The sequence below is a fragment of the Pseudophryne corroboree genome, chromosome 1 (assembly GCF_028390025.1).
Source record: "Pseudophryne corroboree isolate aPseCor3 chromosome 1, aPseCor3.hap2, whole genome shotgun sequence".
Taxonomy (NCBI): Eukaryota; Metazoa; Chordata; class Amphibia; order Anura; family Myobatrachidae; genus Pseudophryne; species Pseudophryne corroboree.
This window is the reverse complement of record NC_086444.1, coordinates 885,713,018-885,740,082: the sequence shown is the minus strand read 5'-3', so window position 1 is coordinate 885,740,082 and position 27,065 is coordinate 885,713,018. Positions and strand designations below refer to the sequence as shown.

Here is a 27,065-nt window from a genome sequence, read left to right as displayed (position 1 = left end):
TTCAGAAACAGTATTTAATAAATTATCCGAGATTCTCTGGAATCTTAAGAATTGTGATTATGGTAAACTAAACTTAGTGGAGGATGGATGGAAACTAGATGCCTGTAACAATGTATTTTTGTCAGTGGATTTCTTATCCAAGTTGGTATGTAACTGGCCATCTTCCACTGAAATCTCCATATCCAGGTAATTAACTTTGACACTACTAATATTAGATGTAAATTTAATATTAATATCACTATCATTGATACATGTTATCACATCACTTAATTGTTCCTCCGTGCCAGACCAAATCAGGAACAGGTCATCTATGTACCTGACAAAAAATATCACTTTACTGGCAATGCTTAAATCAGAGAAAAACAGATCCTTTTCTATCTCGAACATAAAGCAGTTGGCAAACGCCGGGGAAACACAACTACCCATTGCGCATCCCTGATGCTGCTCAAACCCTTAGAGGGGGTCATTCAGACCTGATCGCTCGCTAGTGGTTTTTTGCAGTCCTGCGTTTGCATAGTCGCCGCCCACTGGGGAGTGTATTTTAGCTGTGCAAGTGTGCGATCGCATGTGCAGCCGAGCGGTACAAAAACACTTTGTGCAGTTTCTGAATTGCCCAGAACTTACTCAGTCACTGCGATCACTTCAGCCTGTCCGAGGCCGGAATTGACGTCAGGATCACTCCCTGCAAATGCTTGGACACGCCAGCGTTTTTCCAACCACTCCCTGAAAACGGTCAGTTGCCACCCACAAATGCCTTCTTCCTGTCAGTCTCCTTGCGATCGGCTGTGCGAATGGATTCTTCGTAAAAACCCATCACACAGCAACGATCCGCTTTGTACCCGTGCGACGTGCCTGCGCATTGCGATGCATACGCATGCTCAGTTCTGACCTGATCACATCGCTGCAAAAAACGCTAGCGAGCAATTAGGTCACTCTCCCTGTCACTGCTGTCACTCTCTCTCCCTGACCCTGAATTGTGGATCATACTGTATGGGATATTGTGAAATTTGGCTCATACTATGTGGCATATTGTGAATTTTGGTTCATTCCGTGAGGCATACAGTGAATTTTGGCTCAATCCGTGTGGCGTAATGTGAGTTTTGGCTCATTCTGTGGGAATTCTGGCTCATTCTGTGTGGCGTAATGTGAAATTTGACTCATACTGTGTGGCATAATGTGAATTTTGGCATATTCCGTGGGAATTTTGGCTCATTCTGTGTGGCATAATGTGAATTTTGGCTCATTCCGGGAGGGATAATGTGTAAGGGGCACCAGTACTAGATAGTATAAGGGGTCCTACTATTGTGGTGCATAATGTGTATATGGGGGGTCATTCTGAGTTGATCGTAGCTGTGCTAAATATAGCACAGCTACGATCAGGCACTCAGACATGCGGGGGGACGCCCAGCACAGGGCTAGTCCGCCCCGCATATCAGTGCCAGCCCCCCTCCGTAGAAATGCAAAGGCATCGCACAGCGGTGATGCTTTTGCATTTGAGGAGTAACTCCCGGCCAGCGCAGCTTCTGCGGCTGGCCGGGAGTACCTCTTCGTTGCCTGGGTCCCAGCGGTTGCGTGTGACGTCACGCAGCCATCGTGGCCCGCCCCCCCAACGGTCCGGCCACGCCTTCGTTGGCCGGACCGCGTCCTCTAAATTGCGGCCCTAACGCCGCTGTCCAGCCCCCTCCCGCCCAGCGACCGCCTCTGCCTGTCAATCATACGGCGCATGCGCAGTACTGACCCGATCGCACTGCTGTGATAAACTGCAGCGTGCGATCGGGTCAGAATGACCCCCCACGGTATGGTACACTACACTTAGGGACATGGCCCATTTTGAGTAACCAAGCCCCCTTTTGGGTGGCCACGACCCCTTTTTCCAGGGTGCGCGCATAACAGGGGCGTAGGGGCCAAAGATGGCTACCGTAGCCCTATAAGGGAGAGGGTCGCAGGCAGCCCGGGGGCCAACGGCGGGAATCCCGGAGGGGGGAGGAAGGGGGGGAGGGCGCTGGCAGGCTGGCAGGTCCCCTTCCTAACACCTGGCCGGCCCTGCTAATTACGGAGGAGGGGGCAGACGAGGGGTTAAAACGGGCTGCCGGGGGATAGAGGGCCCTCTTACCTCACAGCGCGGCAGGACACACAGCACCAGCAGTAGCAGCAGGCGGCGCGGCACCAGTACGCAGACAGTGGGGATCTACAGCAGCGGCAGGCGGACCAGGGCTGCAAAAGGCTTTCTGCAGCAGCGAGGACCGGGAAACCAAACGCACAGCCACATAATCCAGGGTCAGCGGGAGCAGCCACCCAGGAAGCATGGAGGTACAGAGGGGCACAGCCCACAGCCGAGCGACCGGAGAGGAGGAGGGCGCTCCCGACACGTTACAGGGAGGACGAGATGCAGGAGCACAGCAGGACTTCCTGCCATTCAAGCCGGCAGCCAAGTCGCAGGCAGAAGAGCTCGAGAGTGCCATCTGGTGGTCGGAGGCCCAGCAGCAGGAAACAAAGGGATACAGGCAAGTCCTCAGCAAGAGCGCACAGGCAGCAGAGGGCGCCATCACCCGGGGTAACAGCGGCAGCGGGGGATTACCAGCAAGTGCTAGTGGACTTACTACAGGAGGCCACCGAATCAGACTGTCCAGAGTCAGGGGGGGAGGAGCAGAGGCCCCGCATGTTGCAGCAGGGATATAAACCCCCTCCCGTAGAAACACAGCCGCAGCGACTCTCGCCACCCATCCGGCCAAGTAACAGACAAGACTCGAGGCGCAGGGAAGAGAGTAGAAGCCGGCCGCAGTCGCCAGAAACACGGGGGAAATGGGTGTTCATAGCTGAGACATAGCGGTATAACAGCCCCGCACGGCACCCGGGTTTTACCCCTAGATTCTAGGACATTAGTGGGCAGCGCGGGGGGGCCACCGTGGACAAGGGGTCGCTATGGGGGCTACAGGATTATCTCACACACTCCCCCCGGTACACCTCACCCCGCAGAAGGTCGTACCAGGAGCTTTTAGCCCCCGCCAGCAGGCAGCCGTTAATTGCAAGGCCGGGGTTGAGTCGGGAGACACCAGGGGCTGTGGCAGGAAGGCAGAGGGCTATTATTGAGGGCAATGGACACATGCAGCAAGGAGGTCAAGAGCAGCTCGACCAGGGGGACCTGTTGCAGACTCTCCTGACGCAAGCTAGGGGAGGAACCCAGTCGGGAGACAGCGCACCCAAGAGCGACACGGCCCACGCATCGTACGGCGGGGAAGCAGCGCAGCCGAGCGCCATCGCAAGCGCAGCACAGGCTCCGACGACCGCCGGCGCCCAGGCAAGCAAGGCGCAGAGACCTACCGACTCGTCACAAGGGAACGGTGAGATGAATCATGTTTATAATGTGCACACTGTAGATAACATGTTGACATAGGGTAATGAAATGCAAAGTGGGTTTGTCAATGTGGTTAGCGCGGGCAAGCCGCACAGCGATAACGCTAGTCTGGTTTAAAGTACAGCGGTTCAAGGGGCCAGCAGTGGCGCACAGGCCAAAGAGAGTGGTAGCGCAGGTGCGCAGGTCAGCAAGGGAGGCGATAGCGAGTCTGAGTCAGAGGACGACGAGTCCTGCAGGGTCCTGAAGGAGCAGCTGCGCTCAGCTAGGGCTAGTTGTAAAAGGAAAAGATTTTCAGGCCCAGGGGCAGACGCTGCACTGAGTAAGATGGGTCAGGCGGGGATAGCTAAGTCAGAATTCTTGCATTAGAGGAGCATTAGATCATGAGCTAGGCGCGCTGGATGCGCATTTGCCCATGCGGCTCAGGAAGGAAATTGAAAAGGGAGATTTCATTGATATATGCTCCCTTACCGAGGAAGGCTTGAGGGACAAGGAAAGATGCAGCGAAAAAGGAGGATGGCAAAAAGAGTCCTAAAAGACCATCGAGCATTGGGTGAGTGGTATGTTAGCTTACTCAGGCTGTTACATACAAGCATACCTGGATATGGCCATGAATATGCTGAAGTACGTCAACCTCATCTATACTATTTACAAGGATCAGGGGGGGCCAGGCATGGCGTCGATACGATGAAGCGTTTAGGCTTAGGGCGCAGGGGCAGAAACCCATTAAGTTTGGCACAAGAGACATCGATCTGTGGTTTAAGGGGCAGGCGAGAGGTGGAGTCGATAAGGGCAGTACGTTGCATAAGCCGACAGGGAGGCCTAACACGCCCAGACAGGCATAAGTGTTATGCCTTTAACGATGCGCAGTGCACCAGAACCGCCTGTAGATTCAAGCACGCTCTGTAGCCGGAACCATCCGGCAAAAGAGTGCTATAAGCAGAAGGGAAAGCAGGGAGAGAAGGTATCCGGAGCGCCTGTGCCTGGCAAAGGCAACTAGCCCAGTGAGGCTAGGGGGGATCCGGGAGTGGCTATCCCGGTACCCCAAGCGTCCGGAAGCCAAGTTGCTGCAGGAGGGGTTCCAATGGGGGTTTAGGATCCCGATAAAAAGGTGGTTACCCCAAGCGCATGCAGCAGAAACCTGCGTTCCATCAGCGAGCATTGAATCAGCATTTAGGCTGCTCCCCCTACACCCGAATAGTTTCCACCTCATGGGTTTTCGCTTGGAGGGAAAAATTTTCGTGGACAAATGCCTGCCCATGGGCTGTGCCATATCCTGCGCTTTGTTCGAAACCTTCAGCTCATTCTTGCAATGGTGTCTGGAAGTGCGTGTGGGGCACAGGTCGGTGGCACATTTATTTTTTGCTGGCAGGCCCACGGCAGTCAGACCAGTGCGCGCAGTCGCTGCGGGAGCTCGAGGATATGCTGGATGAATTTGGGGTCCCCATTGCCAGGGAAAAAACCGAAGGCCCTCAGACAATTATTTCGTACCTGGGCATCGAGATTGACACAGAAAGAATGCAATGCCGCCTGCCAGAGGAAAAGGTCAGGAAGCTAGGCAGGGAAATCAGTACATGCGCCAGGGCCGAGAAAGTGACCCTAGAGAGGATGCAATCTTTCCTGGGTTTGCTCAACTTCGCCTGCCGGGTAATCCCCATGGGCAGGATTTTCAAGAGGCGTTTAGAGAGGGCCACCGCGGGGGTGAAGAAAATGCATCACCTCATCCGCATCAATAGGGAGTTGAGAGAGGATCTGTTGGTATGGGAAGATTTCTTGCGGCAGTTCAATGGCGTGCGCATCTGGCCCAGCCCCGGCCAGTCTAACCACACATTGGAGTTATTCACAGACGCGGCTGGGGCCATAGGTTTTGGTGCTTATTTGCAAGGGGAGTGGTGTGCGGAAACATGGCCAGACAGTTGGAGGGAAAAAGGCCTCACAAAAAACATGGCAGCATTGGAGCTATTCCCTGTGGTGGTAGCCACCTGCATCTGGGGCCGCAGGCTGGCCAACAGATCCATCCTGTTCTGGTGCGACAACATGGGTGTGGTGCAAGCCATAAACAATCAGTCGGCTACATCGCCCCCGGTAATTAGATTGCTGTGAAGCCTAGTGGCGGCATGCCTCCGGCACAACATCGCATTCAGGGCGAAGCACGTGCCAGGGAAACAGAATGTGATTGCAGATGTCTTGTCGCGACAGAAATGGGAGCTATTTAGGGCAGCAGCGCTTGAGAAACAGGCTTAACATGCCTCTCTCATCTTTGGCAGATAGTCGAGCCGATCTAAGCGAGTTGGTGGAAATGTCCATGGCGCCTAAGACGTGGAGAGCCTACAGGGCAGCATGGGTGAGATGGCAGCAGTTCCAGGGGAGGGGCAGTTCGGAGGGGCTGGATCCACTCAGGCAGTTACTCTCTTTTCTGGGACAAATGAGGCAGGAGCGGGCATCAAAAGCCACGGCCAACACCACACTGGAGGGTATATCTTTCTTTTCTAAGCTGCATGGCAAAGGGGACCACACTAAGGCATTTGTCATGCGCACCATCATGAGAGGTTGGGCCAGAGCCGAGCCAAGGAGGCCGGACACGCGCGAACCGGTAACAATAGAAAGGCTCGCCACAGGATTAGCCACTTCTTGCCCGGGGTGTGTAGCAACAAGTACGAAGTGGTGCTTTTCAGGGCAGCATTTACCATGGCCTTTAGTGAAGCGTTCAGAGTGGGAGAGCTCGTAGCAGAGTCGAATAGGGCAGAGAGTTCTGGGCTGCTATTCAAGAATGTAGTATTGAGCGAGGGCAGGGTATTGTGCAGGATCCACAAGTCAAAGACGGACCAGGGAGGAAAAGGGAGATGGATCCAGCAGTCCAAGCACCAGGACGCAGCAGTTTGCCCATTTGTGGCGGCGCGTAATTTTGCAGAAGTTAGGCCGGCACGGGGAGAGAATTTCCTCATTCACGTGGACAGGGCGGCACTCACCAGGTACCAGTTCAAAGCAGTCTTTAAGAGATGCATCACGGGATTGGGCTGGGATGCCAAAAAATTCGGAACCCACTCAGAATCGGTGCTGCAACATCCGCGGCCTGTCAGGGTCGGTCAGTGGAAGAGATAAAAGGGCTAGGAAGGTGGAGGTCAGACAGTTACAAAGCGTATGTCAGACCCGTGGTTGCGACGCCACCACAAGATTAATTGTTGTAAGCTGCTGATGACATCCTCCCCCCCCCTCATGTTTCACAGAAATCGGTAGGAGGAAGCGGGTGTGGATCATTGGGCATTCGTACGTACACTGGGCAGCGGAGCGGGCTGCGGGCAGGCCATATGGGCGGCAGCTGGGACTGCGGCAGGAGACGGGAACAGTATTCTGGTTCGGCCACAGGGGTATGTCATGGGTGCAGGCCAGAGAGGCCTTGCGCAAGGCCGAATGGGAGGCGGGCCGGCCCAACGCGATTGTGTTTCACCTTGGGGGAAACGACCTCGGTAAGATCAAATCACTAGATATTATTAAGCTTGCCCGGGAAGACATGGCTTGGATAAAGGCGCAGTGGGGCAACGTACACATAATATGGTCAAAAATCATCCCGAGTTTAACTTGGAGGGGAGCCAGGGTGGGGTCAGGAATTGACAGGGCCAGAAAGAAGGTAAATGCAGCCATCAGTAAGTTGGTCACAGCCAGTGGCGGAAGCACCATTCAGCACAACGACTTGGCCATAAGGTGCACCTGTCCAGCATAGGCCTGGACATATTCAACAACGCTGTGCAGGATGCCCTGGAAGAGTTAGGGTGGTAGCCGCAGGGTGGGGCTTCGGTCCCCCGGTCAAGGGGACCTCGGGTGGCGGGGACGGAGCAGTGCACAAGGCATGAAAGTAGGGGATTGTCAGAATGCCTCGCATATTCACCAATAGGTGGCCGCACGCCTGGTTCCAGCAATAATGCGGAATGGGCCATACGGGTTGCGCGCCAGGTCAGGGTGCTGTGCGGATGGTAGCTGGTCCCAAAATGGTAGGGGGCGTGGTCGCGTACCTACAAGGTTGGGACGGGCACGCCCCAGGTGGTACAACATTGATAGAGCCATTACGCACCGCTTCCCCTCTTGCCCTGCGATCTGGTTTGTTGTGTTTAAGTGATTAATAAATAAAGCTGTGACCTATTTAATTTGCCCAAAAGTACATAGTCTTGTCTCAGTTATTGGTTGGCCCCCAGGTGGGGGCGCCGGTAAGTCGGCCTCTCCATCCTTATTACTACCTTCACTTTTCCATACCCCCACTCCAAAATTTCCACTTCGACTACTCTATCTATCTATCTATCTATCTATCTATCTATCTATCTATCTATCTAGCTATATATATGTGTTTGTGTCCACCTTTAACTATATATGAATACATCTATGGGTACAGATCTATATCTATACGTAGAGTTTAGGCAGAAACACAGAGAGAGAGAGAGAGAGAGAGAGAGAGAGAGAGAGAGAGAGAGAGAGAGAGAGTGAGTGAGTGTTACTGTAGACAGTTTTTGGAATTACAGTCCGCTCACCAGTTATGCATACAAAAACTAGCTAAATACTACATTTATTCATCGAGAACACTTACTATACTACAAGTATTTGTTTTGTCTACATCTAATGCATTGAATCTCATGATAAATCCAGTTTTATTAAATCAATCTTGCTAATAGCGAGTCGCTGTCGCTCATGCACACACTGTCTGCAGTGTCACCAGCAGGCGTGTGTGGCTACAGCCTTAGGAGGGGTGTGATGAGGGCGGAGCAGCAGCTAAGGAAGAGCCCGAGTCTGTGTAGTGTCTGCTTCCTCCTCTGGCTGACGGGAGAGTTCCGGGCGTACTGTACGTACGTTGGCCGGGAGAGAGTGTCCTTCTCTATGACTGACGTCTGCTAGTTAGCTTCTAGCTAGGGGTGCGCTGCTCCCTCCTCACCCCGGTGTGACTCCCGTGTGTAGCCTGACACTCTCCGCTCCCTCAGCGTGTGTCAGCATGGAGTGTGAGTGAGCAGGGCTGGCAGGGGGAGACACGCAGAGGATAAGGCACAGTAAGGATGATCAGAGGAGCTTTGTGAGGGTACCAGCAGATAGAGCCTCAGAGCAGCGCCAAAGCAAGCACCGACAGCATCAGCAGGGAGCGGAGACACTCGTCACACCCCGTGCAGCTGAGCATGGAAGGGGAGCAGCAGCAGGAGGAGAACGGCTTCCAGCCCGGCACAGGGGTGCACGGCAATGGCAGCCCCCAGGGGACAGCTCTGCATGGGCGTGACATGAAAGCTATCCCTCTACACCTGGAGGAGAGCGTCTGCCAGCAAGCAGAGCATTCCCCCCCTGCATCTCCATTGCCTCCGCCCATATTCCTTTATCCAGGTGCAAGGAGGCACAAGCAGCATGTGAGATCTGCCCCCTGCAGTGCTCCTGAAGCTGGGGTGCAGCTCCTACACGAATACTCCCGCGCCTCTCCCTCCTCTTCCTTGTCCTCATCTTCCTCATCCCAGCCAGGGAACCCAGACCTCCCATCACCCGGACCAGGGGCTCTTTCCCCCACATCCTCCCTGCAGCTCATGATGCTGATGATGAATTACACGGGGCCAGGCAGTGCGGGCACCAACAGTACAGACAAAGTGCAGAAAAGTGAGTAAAAATTATGCTTCATTATTACTGTAGGCTTCTGATTACAGTGATGAGCCGCTTATATTTCTGTGTAATAAGGTGTGTTTTGTTTATGTGCAGTTACAACAAATGTTGCTTTGTATTCAAGATTTTCATTTCATGTTGTAGACCTAATATTGGGGCAAATGTATTAAGCCTGGAGAAGAGATTGAGAAGTGATTCAGCAGTGGTAAGCGCAAGGTGATAACGCTCCAGCCAATTAGCGTATAACTGTCATTTTTTGAATCCATTATGATTGGCTGGTACGTTATCACTGCTTTATCACTTTTTTATTCCTTCTCAAGGTTAATACATCTGCGCCAATGTTTTAAGTGAGAGTGTGAGACACTCCTCCACCCTCCCGATAGTGTATTTCCCCAGGAGGCAGCTGCTTGGAGTACTACATCTCCCACCAGCCCCTGGGACTCCCATCAGCCCTCTCCCCAGTACAGAGATGGAGGGGAGATCACCGGGAGCTGCAGAGACCACAGAAGGGTTCAGTATAATTTGTTTTCCACTCGCGCTGCAGGGTTTTTAGCATTGAAAACCCAGCGACCACTATTTTAAACTTTGATACCATGGTTATCGGGAGCGTGCACACCCGTGGTAATCCAAAATTGGGCAAAGAACAACAGATAGCCAAAGACCGACATGTCAGTGATTTAACTGGTTATAAATATTTGAATGACAACTGTCAGGTATCTGGTACTACAGTACTTAATATATTTTTGCCATATTGCAGATTTCGCTGAACACAGCTATATGAAAGAGTAGGTATAGCAGGGGTGGGGTACCTCCGGCCCGCGGGCACTATAAGGCCCGCAAAGCCGTTGGTTCCGGCCCACCCGCTTGTGTCGGTGAGACGCTGCCGCTCAGTCCGGCGGCAGCGTGTCTCAGCTGTCAGGGAGGAGAGTGCTGCAGCAGCTATGTCCGGCGGCAGGTAAGTTCTCAAATCATCCGCCTGTTCATGAGCCAATCAGAGCTTGCGGACCGGCAGCCAGTCAGGAGCCGCCGCTGTCGGTCCGCAAGCTCTGATTGTCTCACGAACCGGCGGCTGGTTTGAGGTCCTACACGCCGCCGCCCGACATAGCCGCGCTCTCCTCCCTGTCCTGTCCCCGACACCCGCTGGATGGAGCAGCGGTGAGCAGCAAAGTAGGGGGGGGGGGGTGGGCATTTGTGGACCTGGCACTGTTGGGGGCATTTGTATACCTGACACTGTTGGGGGGCATTTGTATACCTGAATGAAAAGAAACAAAGTTACCACCTGCGCTCCTTGCTGGTAAACCGGCTGCTGGAACTAGAAGTGACTTCACCAATCACAAGAATACAATACAAATAAAGAAAAAGGTTCCTGCGCACTTAAGAAGGTATATGACACTCCTTATTCGGTGTCTTACGGATATGAAGCCAATCCTTCTAGTTGTAAATGGATAGGATCATACTAAATTTTAAAATAAATTCTTCCAGAGACTTTTTTCTCAAAGCAGAAATCTCTCAATTATAGAACATGAATGTCCCAATAGAGTCAATCAGTCAAAAAGTCAAGAATTAGATAAATCTCTTATCTGGTCTCCTCCTGAATACTCCAACCACTGGAAATATCCGATGGTTATAAAACTTGTAGTAAGTCGTCCCCACCGCTCTGCGTCTCTGTATCCCTTCCCTACCGCTCTGCGTCTCTGTATCCCCTCCCTACCGCCCGCGTCTCTGTATCCCCTCCGTACCGGCCTGCGTCTCTGTATCCCCTCCCTTCCGCCCTGCGCCGCTGCATTCCCTCCCTACTGCCCTGTGTCTCTGTATCCCCTCCCTACTGCCCTGCGTCTCTCTATCCCCTTCCGACCGCCCCACGTCTCTCTATCCCGTCCCTACCGCCCCTGCCTCTGTATCCCGTCCCTACCGCCCCTGCCTCTGTATCCCGTCCCTACCGCCCCTGCCTCTGTATCCCCTCCCTACTGCCCTGCGCCGCTGCATCCCCTCCCTACCGCCCTGTCTCTCTGTATCCCCTCCCTGCATCTCTCTATCCCCTTCCTACCGCCCCGTGTCTCTCTATCCCCTTCCTACCGCCCCCCGTCACTGCGTCCCTTCCATACCGCCACGTGTCTCTGCGTCCCTTCCATACCGCCACGCGTCTCTGTATCCCCTCCCTACCGCTCTGCGTCTCTGTATCCCCTCCCTACCTCCCCACGTCTCTATCCGCTCCTCCCTACGCCTCTGTATCCCCTCCCTACCTCCCCGCTTCTCTGTATCCCCTCCCTACCGCCCGCGTCTCTGTATCCCCTCCGTACCGGCCTGCATCTCTGTATCCCCTCCCTACCGCCCCGCCTCTCTGTATACCCTCCCTACCACTTAGGGCAGCAGTCAAGAAACACTGTCATTGCTAATGATCATAATTATAGTATTACTGTTCACAATGCCTACACACAGTGGAAGTAGCCATTTTGGCGGCTCAAACAATGTTTGTGAAACACAGCTGATCATTTCATTGAGAATTAGTGACTTCACAAAGGCTTTGGGAACTATAGACTATATCTCATTTTGTTTGATCAGCTCACAAAAACCTTCCTGGAACTGGTGGCCGATGTAAAGATTCCATACATAACAATGATTCTTTTTGTAAATATAAGCATATGGTGACATCTGATGCTGCTCCATCGCAAACGTGCACTCCCGGTGTGACTAGGCGATCCGGCGCCTAGCCACGCCACGGGAGTGCACAGAAACGCTCCCATTGCAATGAATAGGGCGCGTGCTCTCTGACACAAAATAGAGACTTTATCTCTCTGACAAAGTGATAGGCGCGCACAGACGGAGGCACTATTAGTGTGGCTCCATCTGTTCAGTGAAACATACAGGGGCTGGTGCAGTCAGTTTTGCAGATGTTTGTTTTGTGCTTTTGCCCTGTGTGCTCTCTGTAGTCAAGCATATACAATTACGAGGGTTGTTGAGTCATACACAATTCAGTCTAATTTCCACTTGTGGCTTAATGGGCGTAACTGGGTGGTACTATGGTGTTGGCAAGTTTAGCTGGGATTTGTCCTGTGCGTGTCAATGGAAGTGCGGACCGCGCATAGTTGTATGGAAGTGTAAATTCAGATGGATCTATCACACCAAGGAAGTGCAAGTTCACACTGATGGCTTTGAAACCAAGCATAGAGATAGGCACATGGTGACATATTTATTAAGCATTGGAGAGAGATAAAGTACCATTCAATCAGCTCATGTCATTTTTCAAGCACAGCCTGTAACATGGCAGTTAGGCGCTGGTTGGCTGGGACTTTCTCTCTCCAAGAGAGGACTGTAATGGGGTGTCAGAATAACAACGCAAGAGATTTGTCCGGCAGGGTCCACAGGTTATCCGCAGGATAACAATGGGATATGATGAAGCGACAGCGAATTTGCACCAATCGGTCAAAGCTTTTCCGGCCTCCGAGCATGCAACGGGCCCGTCCATATATCCCCGCCTCCTTGCTCAGGCCAATCATTTTTTTTGTTTGGTGCTTCAGGAGCCGTACCATGGTCAGAGGGCTACTGGTTTTTAGCAGCCCTAAGCTTTCTTAATTTATTTTTATAGTCTTATTATTTTTCTGAGTGATCTTTCTAAACAGCGTCTTATATGTACCTTAGAGTCGCGCCAACAAATCTCCGCCGGGTCGCGACAACACTTGTCAACGAGTACAGTGCTGTTTCGGCGGGCATCTGTGTCTGATATACTAGCAGGTCCAGCAGACGTTACCAGGCTGTGCCGGAGCACGGTGAGAAGGTAAGGTATCGGTTCCGCTTAGAAGGGTAATACGGACACAGCCGCTCTGTTTTGTGAGGAGACCACCAAACAGTCGTTGACGCTGCTGCCACCTTGGGTGCACCAGCGTTAGGCCTTAGGGATCAGAGGCTCCAGGAATAGTATGAGGCTGAGATCCCTAGGGTTGATGTCAGCAGTGGGGATTCAGACGCTCTCCTGGTCGCTCCTTCCCCCCGGTTCATGACCAGTTTCCTCCGAGTCTCCCGCCATGAACTGTTTCCCGCTTCTGTCTCAGATGCCGTACACGAAGGGGACCTAGTCGCAGCATAGGCGGTTGTGTGACTGGTGCATTCGTGTTCACTGAGCGCCTGTGTTCACTATAGGTTCATGGAGTGGCAGTGTACACTAGTAACGTCTGGATTCACTCAGCATTTGCTAACGTATTGATCAGTCCCGGTTATACAGCACTTAGGGGGTCATTCCGAGTTGATCGTAGCCATGCTAAATTAAGCACACCTACTATCAGGCACTCAGACATGCGGGTGGACATTCAGCACAGGGCTAGTCCGCCCCACATGTCAGTGACGCCCCCCCCCTTTTTTTTTTGCATTTCAGGAGTACCTCTCCGCTGCCCGGGTCGCAGCGGCTGCGTGTAACGTCACGCAGCCATCGTGGCCCGCCCCCCAATGGTCCGGCCATGTCTGTGTTGGCCAGACCGCGCCCTTTAAACCACGGCTTAACGCCGCCATCCAGCCTCCTCCCGCCCAGCAACCACCTCTGCCTGTCAATCAGGCAGAGGCAATCACTAGGCAACGACGGCCTTTGGCCCTTCTGGCATGCGCCTGCGTGCATTTCTGACCCGATCGCACCGCTGCAAACAAATGCAGCGTGCGATCGGGTCAGAATGACCCCCTAAGTCTCTATCTACCCTTAGAGTACGAATAGTTAGACAAGTGCCTATTGCATTTGAGTCTGTATACATTTCCTGTGGTTTCTTTCGCATTGCGTCTGAATATGTTAGATCAGTTTAAACATGATGCAGTAATATGTTCTCCTACATACTTAAAATGTAGTTGCTGATGTGCTCATATTGCTTATTATACTAATGTATAACGTGACTGACTGCTAGTGTGATTGCTGACTTTACTATATTTCTGTCAGTTTGTTTATTCCGATCCTCAATGCTGGTGCATGGGTAGGGTCGGATTGTAGATCATTTTAAGAAATTTAAAGTGATTACAGTCACAAATTGTGTAGTACACTGTGGAAGTGTTGATTATTTATCATGTCTAAGAGCGGCAAAGGTGAGGAAGGTACACTCACAGCAACACCAACACTCATATCATGTTTGTCTTGCAAAGCTGTGTTATACTCTCAGGATCTGGTTCAGGATGGTTTGTGTGCAAATTGTTTTAGCTTTCACCAGGGGTTAATGAAAAATACAAGGCAGATTCAGGTGCAGATGAATCCACCTTGGGCTATGTTTGCACAGACTTTATCCAGTATAGCTGAACGGATAATTACTCCAACTCCTGTACCGGGGATAGGTTACACTATTAACCCTTACATGCAGCTCCCCACCAATGGTGTATAACTTCCAGCAGCAGCCTCTCAAAAGAAACAAGCTGATAAGCCGGTGGTAAGCAAATCTTCACCCTGACAGACTACACATGATTCAGATGAGGGTTCATCGGAAGATGAAAGCTCAATTAATTCTCCTTCGGCATACGAAGAGGGGGAGGACGGTCTCAGCTCAGTGGATATAGCTGAGTTAATTAAAGCAATGAAAGCCATTATATCCTTAGAGGATTCAGCAGAGCCTGTTAAAACCAAGGCACCTGTGTTTAAACATCCCAAAACAGTTATGACTGAGTTTCCAGGGTCAGATCAGCTGTTTCCAGGGTCAGATCAGCTGATGGAAATTATGGAAGAGGCTTGGGCTACGCCCAATAAGAAGTTTAGAATTCCTAAGAAATGGAATTCCTATTATCCTCCTCAAGCTGGGGATTGTTTGAAAAGGGAGGTGGCTCCTAAAGTAGATACGCATGTAATTCGAATAGTGCGAAAATCTGCATTACCTTTACCATCATTAAATGATGTCACGGATAGGAGAGTGGATGGTTTTCTAAAAACCATTTTTTTCCCTGTCTGGGGCAGTCATAAGGCCAGCCATGGCTTCAGCTTGGATGGCAAAGGCAGTGGCTGCCTGGGCTGATGCATTGGAGGGGGATTTTTCTATAGCTTCTAGAGAGCAAAAATCCCATATAGCACATATAAAACAGGCTGCAATGTTCCTGGAAGAAGCAGCATTGGATATGGGTACTATTGCCTCCAGGGCATCAGCTTCAACAATAGCTGCCTGCAGAGCAGTTTGGCTACGTACGTGGAAAACTGATTCAGAATCTAAGAAGGTTTTGAAATCTTTGCCCTTTTCTGGAGATATTCTTTTTGGTAAAGAATTGACAGATATTCTGGAGTCAGAAGCAGACTCCAAGAAGATCAGGTTTCCTTCCACATACAATTTCAAACCTAAAGTTCCGGCTTTTCTGCCCTTTCGGTCTCAAGGAAAAGCTAAAAAAAGGTAGGAAAAAGTGATGGCAAGCAGCCCCAATACAACAAGTCTGGTAAGACTAAAAAGCATTGGGCTACCAGAGGACCGGTTGGGAAGACAGATAATAAGCCATCAGCCTGATGGTGCGGGACTCAACCTGGGGGACCCCAGGGTGGAGGGCCGACTTCTTCAGTTTGCACAGATCTGACAGCAGTCTACAACAGATGCCTGGGTGCAGGACCAGCCCGTCTCGGGTAGAGTCGAAGGCCAGGGCTTTGTTAGAAGCAGTTCAGAAATTGCTTCAGTCAGGAGTAGTCATTCCAGTTCCACCTGCACAACGAGGACATGGTTTTCACTCCAACCTGTTTTTAGTTCAGAAGCCAAATGGGTCATTTTGGCTCAATCTCAAAGTACTGAACAGATACATTTGGGTACCTCTGTTTCACATGGAGACGTTACGTTCCATTATTTTGGTCATGGAGTCAGGGGATTATATGCTATCCCTGGATATACAGGATACTTACCTACATGTTCCTATAGCACTGTCCCATCAGTGCTATCTCAGGTTCGCTATCCTCCAACAGCATTTTCAGTTCCTGGCTTTACCTATTGGGTTAGCCACAGCTCCCAGAGTATTTACCAAGATTTCTCTATCGTCCTAGTGGATGCTGGGGTTCCTGAAAGGACCATGGGGAATAGCGGCTCCGCAGGAGACAGGGCACAAAAAGTAAAGCTTTTTCAGATCAGGTGGTGTGCACTGGCTCCTCCCCCTATGACCCTCCTCCAGACTCCAGTTAGATTTTTGTGCCCGGCCGAGAAGGGTGCAATCTAGGTGGCTCTCCTAAAGAGCTGCTTAGAAAAAGTTTAGCTAGGTTTTTTATTTTACAGTGATTCCTGCTGGCAACAGGATCACTGCAGCGAGGGACTGAGGGGAGAAGGAGTCAACTCACCTGCGTGCAGGATGGATTGGCTTCTTGGCTACTGGACATCAAGCTCCAGAGGGACGATCACAGGTACAGCCTGGATGGTCACCGGAGCCGCGCCGCCGGCCCCCTTGCAGATGCTGAAGTCAGAAGAGGTCCAGAATCGGCGGCTGAAGACTCCTGCAGTCTTCTAAAGGTAGCGCACAGCACTGCAGCTGTGCGCCATTTTCCTCTCAGCACACTTCACACGGCAGTCACTGAGGGTGCAGGGCGCTGGGAGGGGGGCGCCCTGGGAGGCAAATGAATACCTATAAAGGCTAAAAATACCTCACATATAGCCCCTAGAGGCTATATGGAGATATTTAACCCCTGCCTGATTTTTCTAAATAGCGGGAGACGAGCCCGCCAGAAAAGGGGCGGGGCCTATCTCCTCAGCACACGGCGCCATTTCCTCTCACAGCTCCGCTGGTCAGGACGGCTCCCAAGTCTCTCCCCTGCACTGCACTACAGAAACAGGGTAAAACAGAGAGGGGGGGGCAAATTTATGGCGATATTTTGATATAACAAAGCAGCTATAAGGGAGCACTTATTATAAGGCTATCCCTGATATATATATAGCGCTTTTGGTGTGTGCTGGCAAACTCTCCCTCTGTCTCCCCAAAGGGCTAGTGGGTCCTGTCTTCGTTAGGAGCATTCCCTGTGTGTCTGCTGTGTGTCGGTACGTGTGTGTCGACATGTATGAGGACGATATTGGTGTGGAGGCGGAGCAATTGCCAAATATGAGGATGTCACCCCCTAGGGAGTCGACACCAGAATGGATGCCTTTATTTATGGAACTACGGGATAGTGTCAACACGCTAAAGCAGTCGTTTGACGACATGAGGCGGCCGGACAATCAATTAGTGCCTGTCCAGGCGACTCAAACACCGTCAGGGGCTGTGAAACGCCCTTTGCCTCAGTCGGTCGACACAGACCCAGACGCAGGCACTGACTCCAGTGGTGACGGTGACGATTCAACCGTATTTTCCAGTAGGGCCACACGTTATATGATTTTGGCAATGAAGGAGGCGTTACATTTAGCTGATACTACAGGTACCACTAAACAGGGTATTATGTGGGGTATGAAAAAACTACCTATAGTTTTTCCTGAATCAGAAGAATTAAATGACGTGTGTAATGAAGCGTGGGTTGCCCCTGATAAAAAGCTGATAATTTCAAAGAAATTATTGGCATTATACCCTTTCCCGCCAGAGGTTAGGGAGCGCTGGGAAACACCTCCTAGGGTGGACAAGGCGCTAACACGCTTATCTAAACAAGTGGCGTTACCCTCTCCTGAGACGGCCGCACTTAAAGATCCATCAGATAGGCGGATGGAAAATATCCAAAAAAGTATATACACACATGCAGGTGTTATACTACGACCAGCTGTAGCGACTGCCTGGATGGGCAGTGCTGGGGTAGTTTGGTCAGAGTCCCTGATTGAAAATATTGATACCCTGGACAGGGACAATATTTTACTGTCGTTAGAACAAATAAAGGATGCATTTCTTTATATGCGTGATGCACAGAGGGATATCTGCACACTGGCATCACGGGTAAGTGCTATGTCCATTTCGGCCAGAAGAGCTTTATGGACGCGACAGTGGACAGGCGATGCGGATTCAAAACGGCATATGGAAGTTTTGCCGTATAAAGGGGAGGAGTTATTTGGAGTCGGTCTATCAGATTTGGTGGCCACGGCTACAGCCGGGAAATCCACCTTTCTACCTCAAGTCACTCCCCAACAGAAAAAGGCACCGACTTTTCAACCGCAGCCCTTTCGTTCCTTTAAAAATAAGAGAGCAAAGGGCTATTCATATCTGCCACGAGGCAGAGGTCGAGGGAAGAGACAGCAACACGCAGCTCCTTCCCAGGAACAGAAGCCCTCCCCGGCTTCTACAAAAGCCTCAGCATGACGCTGGGGCTTCTCAAGCGGACTCGGGGACGGTGGGCGGTCGTCTCAAAAATTACAGCGCGCAGTGGGCTCACTCGCAGGTAGATCCCTGGATCCTGCAGATAATATCTCAAGGGTACAGGTTGGAATTAGAGACAGATCCACCTCGCCGTTTCCTGAAGTCTGCTTTACCAACGTCCCCCTCCGAAAGGGAGACGGTTTTGGAAGCCATTCACAAGCTGTACTCTCAGCAGGTGATAGTCAAGGTACCTCTTCTACAACAAGGGAAGGGGTATTATTCCACTCTTTTTGTGGTACCGAAGCCGGATGGCTCGGTAAGGCCTATTCTAAATCTGAAGTCCTTGAACCTGTACATAAAGAAGTTCAAGTTCAAGATGGAGTCACTCAGAGCAGTGATAGCGAACCTGGAAGAGGGGGACTTTATGGTATCCTTGGACATCAAGGATGCGTATCTCCACGTTCCAATTTACCCCTCACACCAGGGGTACCTCAGGTTCGTTGTACAAAACTGTCACTATCAGTTTCAGACGCTGCCGTTCGGATTGTCCACGGCACCTCGGATCTTTACAAAGGTAATGGCCGAGATGATGATTCTTCTTCGAAGAAAAGGCATATTAATTATCCCATACTTGGACGATCTCCTAATAAGGGCGAGGTCCAGAGAACAGCTAGAGATGGGATTAGCACTGTCTCAAGAAGTGCTAAAACAGCACGGGTGGATTCTGAATATTCCAAAATCCCAGTTAATGCCGACAACTCGTCTGCTGTTCCTAGGGATGATTCTGGACACGGTTCAGAAAAAGGTTTTTCTCCCGGAGGAAAAAGCCAAGGAGTTATCCGACCTTGTCAGGAACCTCCTAAAACCAGGAAAGGTGTCTGTACATCAATGCACAAGAGTCCTGGGAAAAATGGTGGCTTCTTACGAAGCAATTCCATTCGGCAGATTCCACGCAAGAATTTTCCAAAGGGATCTGTTGGACAAATGGTCAGGGTCGCATCTTCAGATGCACCTACGGATAACCCTGTCTCCAAGGACAAGGGTGTCTCTTCTGTGGTGGTTGCAGAGTCCTCATCTATTGGAGGGCCGCAGATTCGGCATACAGGATTGGATCCTGGTGACCACGGACGCCAGCCTGAGAGGCTGGGGAGCAGTCACACAAGGAAGAAACTTCCAGGGAGTATGGACGAGCCTGGAAACGTCTCTTCACATAAACATTCTGGAACTAAGAGCAATATACAATGCTCTAAGCCAGGCAGAACCTCTGCTTCAGGGAAAACCGGTGTTGATCCAGTCGGACAACATCACGGCAGTCGCCCATGTGAACAGACAGGGCGGCACAAGAAGCAGGAGTGCAATGGCAGAAGCTGCAAGGATTCTTCGCTGGGCAGAGAATCATGTGATGGCACTGTCAGCAGTGTTCATCCCGGGAGTGGACAACTGGGAAGCAGACTTCCTCAGCAGACACGATCTTCACCCGGGAGAGTGGGGACTTCATCCAGAAGTCTTCCACATGCTGGTAACCCGTTGGGAAAGACCAATGGTGGACATGATGGCGTCTCGCCTCAACAAAAAACTGGACAGGTATTGCGCCAGGTCAAGAGATCCGCAGGCAATAGCTGTGGACGCGCTGGTAACGCCTTGGGTGTACCAGTCGGTGTATGTGTTTCCTCCTCTGCCTCTCATACCAAAAGTATTGAGAATTATACGGCAAAGAGGCGTAAGAACGATACTAGTGGTTCCGGATTGGCCAAGAAGGACTTGGTACCCGGAACTTCAAGAGATGATCACGGAAGATCCGTGGCCTCTACCTCTAAGGAGGGACTTGCTTCAGCAGGGTCCCTGTCTGTTTCAAGACTTACCGCGGCTGCGTTTGACGGCATGGCGGTTGAACGCCGGATCCTAAAGGAAAAAGGCATGCCGGAAGAAGTCATTCCTACTTTGATTAAAGCAAGGAAGGAAGTAACCGTGCAACATTATCACCGAATTTGGCGAAAATATGTTGCGTGGTGCGAAGATCGGAGTGCTCCGACGGAGGAATTTCAACTGGGTCGATTCCTACATTTCCTGCAATCAGGATTGTCTATGGGTCTCAAATTGGGATCTATTAAGGTTCAAATTTCGGCCCTGTCGATTTTCTTTCAAAAAGAATTGGCTTCAGTCCCTGAAGTCCAGACCTTTGTTAAGGGAGTGCTGCATATACAGCCTCCTGTGGTGCCTCCAGTGGCACCGTGGGATCTCAATGTGGTTTTGGACTTTCTAAAATCTCATTGGTTTGAACCACTAAATAAGGTGGATTTGAAATATCTCACTTGGAAAGTGACCATGCTGCTAGCCCTGGCTTCTGCCAGGAGAGTATCAGAATTGGCAGCTTTATCTTATAAAAGCCCATATCTGATTTTCCATTCGGACAGGGCAGAACTGCGGACTCGTCCGCATTTTCTCCCTAAGGTGGTGTCAGCATTTCATCTGAACCAGCCTATTGTAGTGCCTGCGGCTACAAGTGACTTGGAGGACTCCAAGTTACTGGACGTTGTCAGAGCATTAAAAATATATATTGCAAGGACAGCTGGAGTCAGAAAATCTGACTCGTTGTTTATATTGTATGCACCCAACAAGATGGGTGCTCCTGCGTCTAAGCAGACGATTGCTCGTTGGATCTGTAGCACAATCCAACTTGCACATTCTGTGGCAGGCCTGCCACAGCCTAAATCTGTAAAGGCCCACTCCACAAGGAAGGTGGGCTCATCTTGGGCGGCTGCCCGAGGGGTCTCGGCATTACAACTTTGCCGAGCAGCTACGTGGTCAGGGGAGAACACGTTTGTAAAATTTTACAAATTTGATACTCTGGCTAAGGAGGACCTGGAGTTCTCTCATTCGGTGCTGCAGAGTCATCCGCACTCTCCCGCCCGTTTGGGAGCTTTGGTATAATCCCCATGGTCCTTTCAGGAACCCCAGCATCCACTAGGACGATAGAGAAAATAAGATTTTACTTACCGATAAATCTATTTCTCGGAGTCCGTAGTGGATGCTGGGCGCCCATCCCAAGCGCGGATTATCTGCATAAATTGTACATAGTTATTGTTAACTAATTCGGGTTATTGTTGAAGGAAGCCATCTTTCAGAGGCTCCGCTGTTATCATACTGTTAACTGGGTTTAGATCACAGGTTGTACGGTGTGATTGGTGTGGCTGGTATGAGTCTTACCCGGGATTCAAAATCCTCCCTTATTGTGTACGCTCGTCCGGGCACAGTACCTAACTGGAGTCTGGAGGAGGGTCATAGGGGGAGGAGCCAGTGCACACCACCTGATCTGAAAAAGCTTTACTTTTTGTGCCCTGTCTCCTGCGGAGCCGCTATTCCCCATGGTCCTTTCAGGAACCCCAGCATCCACTACGGACTCCGAGAAATAGATTTATCGGTAAGTAAAATCTTATTTATGGTGGTAATGGCTTATAAATTGAGCAAAATCGTCTCTGGTTGTGTCACAACGGATGACTCACTTGGGGGCTGTACTGGATTCAAGTCTTCAGAGAGTCATTTTACCTCTGAACAAGATATCCAAGGTCCAGTCAAGGATTCAGGACTTGTTACACAGTCAAAAGGTATCCATTCACGCAGCAATGCGCGTGATGGGTTTGATGGTGTCAACATTCGACATGGTGGAGTATGCACAGTTCCACTCGAGGCCTCTGCAGCATCTGATTCTTGCCAAATGGAATGGGTTGCATCAGACGATAAAAACACAGACTCTGGGGTACATTTACTAAGGTGGGAGTTTTTTTTAGAACTGGTGATGTTGCCCATAGCAACCAGTCAGATTCTATCTATTATCTTCTAAAAGCAGCTTGATAAATGTTAAGTAGAATCTGATTGGTTGCTATGGGTAACATCACCAGTTTAAAAAAAAAACTCCCACCTTAGTAAGTTTACCCCTATGTGTCTTACGATAGATGTAAGGAGGTCATTAGCCTGGTGGCTACAGACATTCCATCTGGACAAGGGGAGACCCTTTTGAATATCAGATTGGGAAATTCTGACGACATATGCCAGTCTCCAGGGCTGGAGAGCAGTGTCAGGAAGGTTGTGTTTTCAGGGGCAATGGACCAAGGAAGAAAGTTGCCTGCCAATAAACACATTGGAACTTCGGGCCATATACATGGCACTGATTCAGGCAAAGGACATTCTTCTGGGAAAACCAGTCCAGATCCGCTCAGACAATGCGACGGCAGTGGCGTACCTCAACCATCAAGGAGGAACTCACAGACGAAAAGCGATGAAGGAGGTAAGTCACATACTAAAGTGGGCAGAACTTCATCATCCAGCCTTGTATGCAGTGTTCGTTCCGGGAGTCCTAAACTGGGAAGCGGACTTTCTCAGTCGACACGCCATTCAGGCAAGTGAATGGGCTCTACACCCGGAGGTCTTCCAGACTCTAGTAGACAAGTTGGGGTTGCCAGAGATAGATCTCATAGCGTCCCGTCTGAACAACGAAGTTCTCACACACGGGTCAAGAACAAAGGATCCCAGAGCGATCTTTGTGGATGCCCTGTCGGTGAGATGGTATTTTCATCTGGCTTATGTGGGTTTTTTTAAAGTGGCAATCATTTACATGGCAAAATCTACCTGGTTTAGCCATATAAATGGTTGCCACTTAAAAAAAAAACATCAGGAGAACTCTCTCAAAGTCTCTCACTTTCTGATTCTCACACCCTATTACATTTTCATTGACAGTGCATGTATTATATGGTTTTGATTGTACTTCAGCAAATGTATATAAATTTACATTTATGTGACAGAAAAACTGAGACGCCTGTCTAGTAACGTGTAATGTGTAGGTCTTCTTTTCGATTGGATTACAGTACCAACACGACAGGGTATGTACTGTGTAGATGGTAATGGTCCACAAATCCCAAATATTAACTGATCTGTTCAAATCTTGTCGGTTGTTACACTGCATGCCAAACTACGCTGTCCACAATTTCACAGAGTTTTTTCGGCAGCCACAGTGGTGTTGCACGCTGGATGTCTTCCATGATGATGTTGTGTAGTTTGATTTCACCTATGAAATTGTTGCACGTAAAAATTCAAATTTGGTGTTGACTTCAGAGATTGAGTGACCCATTTGGCACCCGCTATCATGCTTCATCCGAAGGGCATTATTCAGCTTTAGTTACAAAAGTGCTAAATCGTAAATTGGACGATTATCGGGTACATGCGTTGTGTGTGCAAAAGCTGAACTGCGACCGCAGTGCAGGATCAGCAAGGGGTGATCACATAGCGATTGATAGGAAGTAATTGTTTGTGGGAGGTTACAAGGTGTTTGTGGGGAGTGGTTGGGAAAATGCAGACGTGCCATGGCCATTTTTGGGGCGTGCATCTGACGTCAGCTGTGATCTTGAACATGACGCTGCTGCTGCGACTGCTGCCGCGTATATCCTGCGTATGCATGGGTCAAACAGAATTGTTGATGGTACTCTATTTCTACGTATGGATCGCAACTCTGCAATTGCATATACTGAGTTGCGATCGCATTGGTGGGTGTCTTACATTTCTGGGCGGCTCTTCACATGCTTTTTTTTTACTTTTTTTTAGCAGAAACTGTTCTCAGAAAATCGCAGTTTCTATCTCAATAGCGATCCAAGCTGAAAGATATCCAAAGTCTCTTAAATCTTGATATGCTACAATCTTCATTGCCAATTATGCGACAGCGGATTGCAGAGATACTTGCCTATATATTTCACATCAGTTATGGAAGATACCGTAGTAATAGTGATTTTCCTCATTCAATATCTAGGTAAACATTACAAGAGTTAAAGGCCTTACACACTTGATGATAGTGAGTATGCATCAACAATGATCGATGCGCGGCCACTCAGTCGTTCATCGTTGATCTATCCTTGTTTATACATACAAATCAATTTGGACGATATAGATGTATGTACTGTCATATCGTCCAAATAGGCCATCGATATTGTCCAGTGTTTAGGCAAAAATCGTTGATGAAAAAATAGACCAACAATATTATTAAATCGCTAAACTCTCCCAGTGTGTAGGGCCCTTATGGTGAGTGTATTTGATCTATAGCCCTCGTAAACCTGGTTAGAATGCTACTAGTGCAGTGCTGCACAGATCTTGCTGTTCATCATACTTGTGTTTCTCTTATGTCCTAGAGCAGGCCTGGCCAACCTGTGGCTCTCCAGATGTGAAACTACACATCCCAGCATGCCCTGCCACAGTTATAGCATTCCCTAATAGCAAAACTGTGGCAAAGCATGATGGGACTTGTAGTTTTACAATGGCTGGAGAGCCACAGGTTGGCCAGGCTTGTCCTAGAGGATGCTGGGGACTCCGTAAGGACCATGGGGTATAGACGGGCTCCGCAGGAGACGTGGGCACTTTAAGACCTTTAATGGGCGTGAACTGGCTCCTCCCTCTATGCCCCTCCTCCAGACTCCAGTTAGATCCTGTGCCCAGATGAGACTGGTCACACACTAGGGGAGCTCTACCGAATTTCTCTAGAAAATAGACTTTGTTAGGTTTTTTATGTTCAGGGAGACCTGCTGGCAACAGACTCCCTGCTTCGTGGGACTGAGGAGAGAGAAGCAGACCCACTTTCCTGGACTGATGGGCTCTGCTTCTTAGGCTACTGGACACCATTAGCTCCAGAGGGTCTGAACACTGGTGTCATCTAGCTGTTCGTTCCCGGAGCCGCGCCGCCGTCCTCCTCACAGAGCCGGAAGATTGAAGCCGGGTGAGTATAGGAAGAAAGAAGACTTCATAGGCGACAGAAGACATCAGAGCTTCGGAAGGTACTGCTCAGCGGTCGCGCTGTGCGCCTTTGTTCCTGCACACACGCTAGGCGCTGCAAGGGTGCAGGGCGCAGGGGGGGCGTCCTGGGCAGCAAGGAGTACCTCATAAAAACGACTGGCAAGCTATATACACTGCATTACAGGGTATTTGATACCCCCGCCAGTATAAATATTAGCGGGACCGAAGCCCGCCGTCAAGGGGGCGGGGCTTCGTCCCTCAGCTCTAACCAGCGCCATTTTCTCCACAGCTTGGCTGCAGAGACGCTGCTCCCGGACCCTGCCCTGATATCTGCAAGTAACAGGGTACAAAACGAGGGGGGGGGGCACAATATTTGGTGCTGATTTGATATATATATTATATATATAAAACGCGCTATACAGGTCTGGGGTATTGTTATATTTCAGACTGTGGCGGCGTTGGGTGTGAGCTGGCAAACTTCCTCTCTGTCTCTCCTGTAATTCAGTGTGTGTGGGGGTGTCAGTATGTGTGTGTCGACATGTCTGAGGCGGAAGGCTATTCGAGCGAGGAAGAGGAGCAAAATGTGATAGTGACTGCGTCGGCACCGCCGACTGCTGATTTGGGTAGACATGTGGAATGTTTTGAATGCAAGTGTGGCTTTATTGCATAAAAGATTGGACAAAGCTGAGTCTCAGAATCAAGCATGGAGTCAATCCATGGATATTGCTGTGTCTCAAAACCCGTCAGGGTCCCAGAAACGTCCCATTACCCAGATAGCAGACACTGATACCGACACGGATTCCGACTCCAGTGTCGACTATGATGAGGCGAGGTTACACCCACGGGTGGCCAAGAGTATTCAGTACATGATTGTAGCAATAAGGGATGTATTACATATCACAGAGGACCCTTCTGTCCCTGACACAAGGGTCTGTATGTTTAAAGAGAAGAAACGTGAGGTAACGTTTCCCCCATCTCATGAACTGAACGCGCTATTTGAAAAGGCTTGGGAAACTCCAGACAAGAGGCTGCAGGTTCCCAAGAGAATTATTATGGCGTATCCTTTTCCCTCACAGGACAGGTTACGGTGGGAATCCTCTCCCTCGGTGGATAAAGCCTTAACGCGGTTATCCAAAAAAGTGGCCCTACCGTCGCCGGACACGGCGACACTAAAGGATCCTGCAGACCGCAAGCAGGAAACCACTTTAAAATCAATTTATGCGACTACGGGAGCCCTCCTCAGACCGGCAGTTGCGTCGGCATGGGTGAGTAGCGCGATTGCAGCTTGGGCAGATAACTTGTCATCTGACACGGACACCCTCGACAGGGATACGGTTCTGTTAACTTTAAGTCACATCAAAGACGCAGCGTTATACCTGAGGGAGGCTGCGAGGGATATTGGCCTCTTGGGATCAAGGGCCAATGCCATGGCAATTTCAGCTAGGAGGTCGCTGTGGACCCGTCAATGGACTGGTGATGCTGACTCCAAGAGACTTATGGAGGCTCTGCCTTACAAGAGTGAAATTTTGTTTGGGGATGGCCTCGCGGACCTGGTTTCCACAGCTACCGCGGGTAAGTCTTCTTTTTTGCCTTTTGTTCCCCCACAGCAAAAGAAAACGCCTCAGTACCAGATGCAGTCCTTTCGGTCTCATAAATTCAGAAAGGGGCGTGGATCGTCTTTCCTCGCCAGAGGTAGAGGAAAAGGGAAAAGAACACCAGCTACGGCTAGTTCCCAGGAGCAAAAGTCCTCTCCGGCTACTGCCAAATCCACCGCATGACGCTGGGGCTCCCCTGCGGGAGTCCGCACCGGTGGGGGCACGTCTTCGGCTCTTCAGCCAGGTCTGGGTTCAGTCGGACCTGGATCCTTGGGTGCTAGGAATTGTGACCCAAGGGTACAAACTGGAGTTCGAAGACGTGCCTCCACACCAATTTTTCAAATCGGCCTTACCAGCTTCTCTCCCAGAGAGAACAATAGTTTCAGCGGCAATACAAAAGCTGTGTCAACAGCAAGTGATTATCATGGTTCCCCGGTTACAACAGGGGAAGTGGTTTTATTCAACTCTTTTCGTGGTCCCGAAGCCGGACGGCTCAGTCAGACCGATTCTAAACCTAAAATCCCTAAACCTGTATTTGAGAAGATTCA

General features: G+C 50.4%; 1 protein-coding gene across 4 annotated transcripts in view; it reads left to right on the top strand.

The window, feature by feature from the left end:
• Positions 1 to 8,114: 8,114 nt before the first annotated feature.
• The window catches only part of RUFY3 (RUN and FYVE domain containing 3), a 282,769-nt gene continuing 263,818 nt past the window's right edge, over positions 8,115 to 27,065 (top strand). For 2 of the 4 annotated variants that reach the window (XM_063920121.1, XM_063920122.1), the window contains exon 1: positions 8,118 to 8,968. In XM_063920121.1, the coding sequence (XP_063776191.1) occupies positions 8,506 to 8,968 (463 nt within the window). In that variant the 5' untranslated portion in view covers positions 8,118 to 8,505. Of the gene's footprint in view, positions 8,969 to 27,065 lie in introns of all 4 variants that reach the window. The other 2 variants (XM_063920125.1, XM_063920120.1) reach the window with 2 other exon arrangements.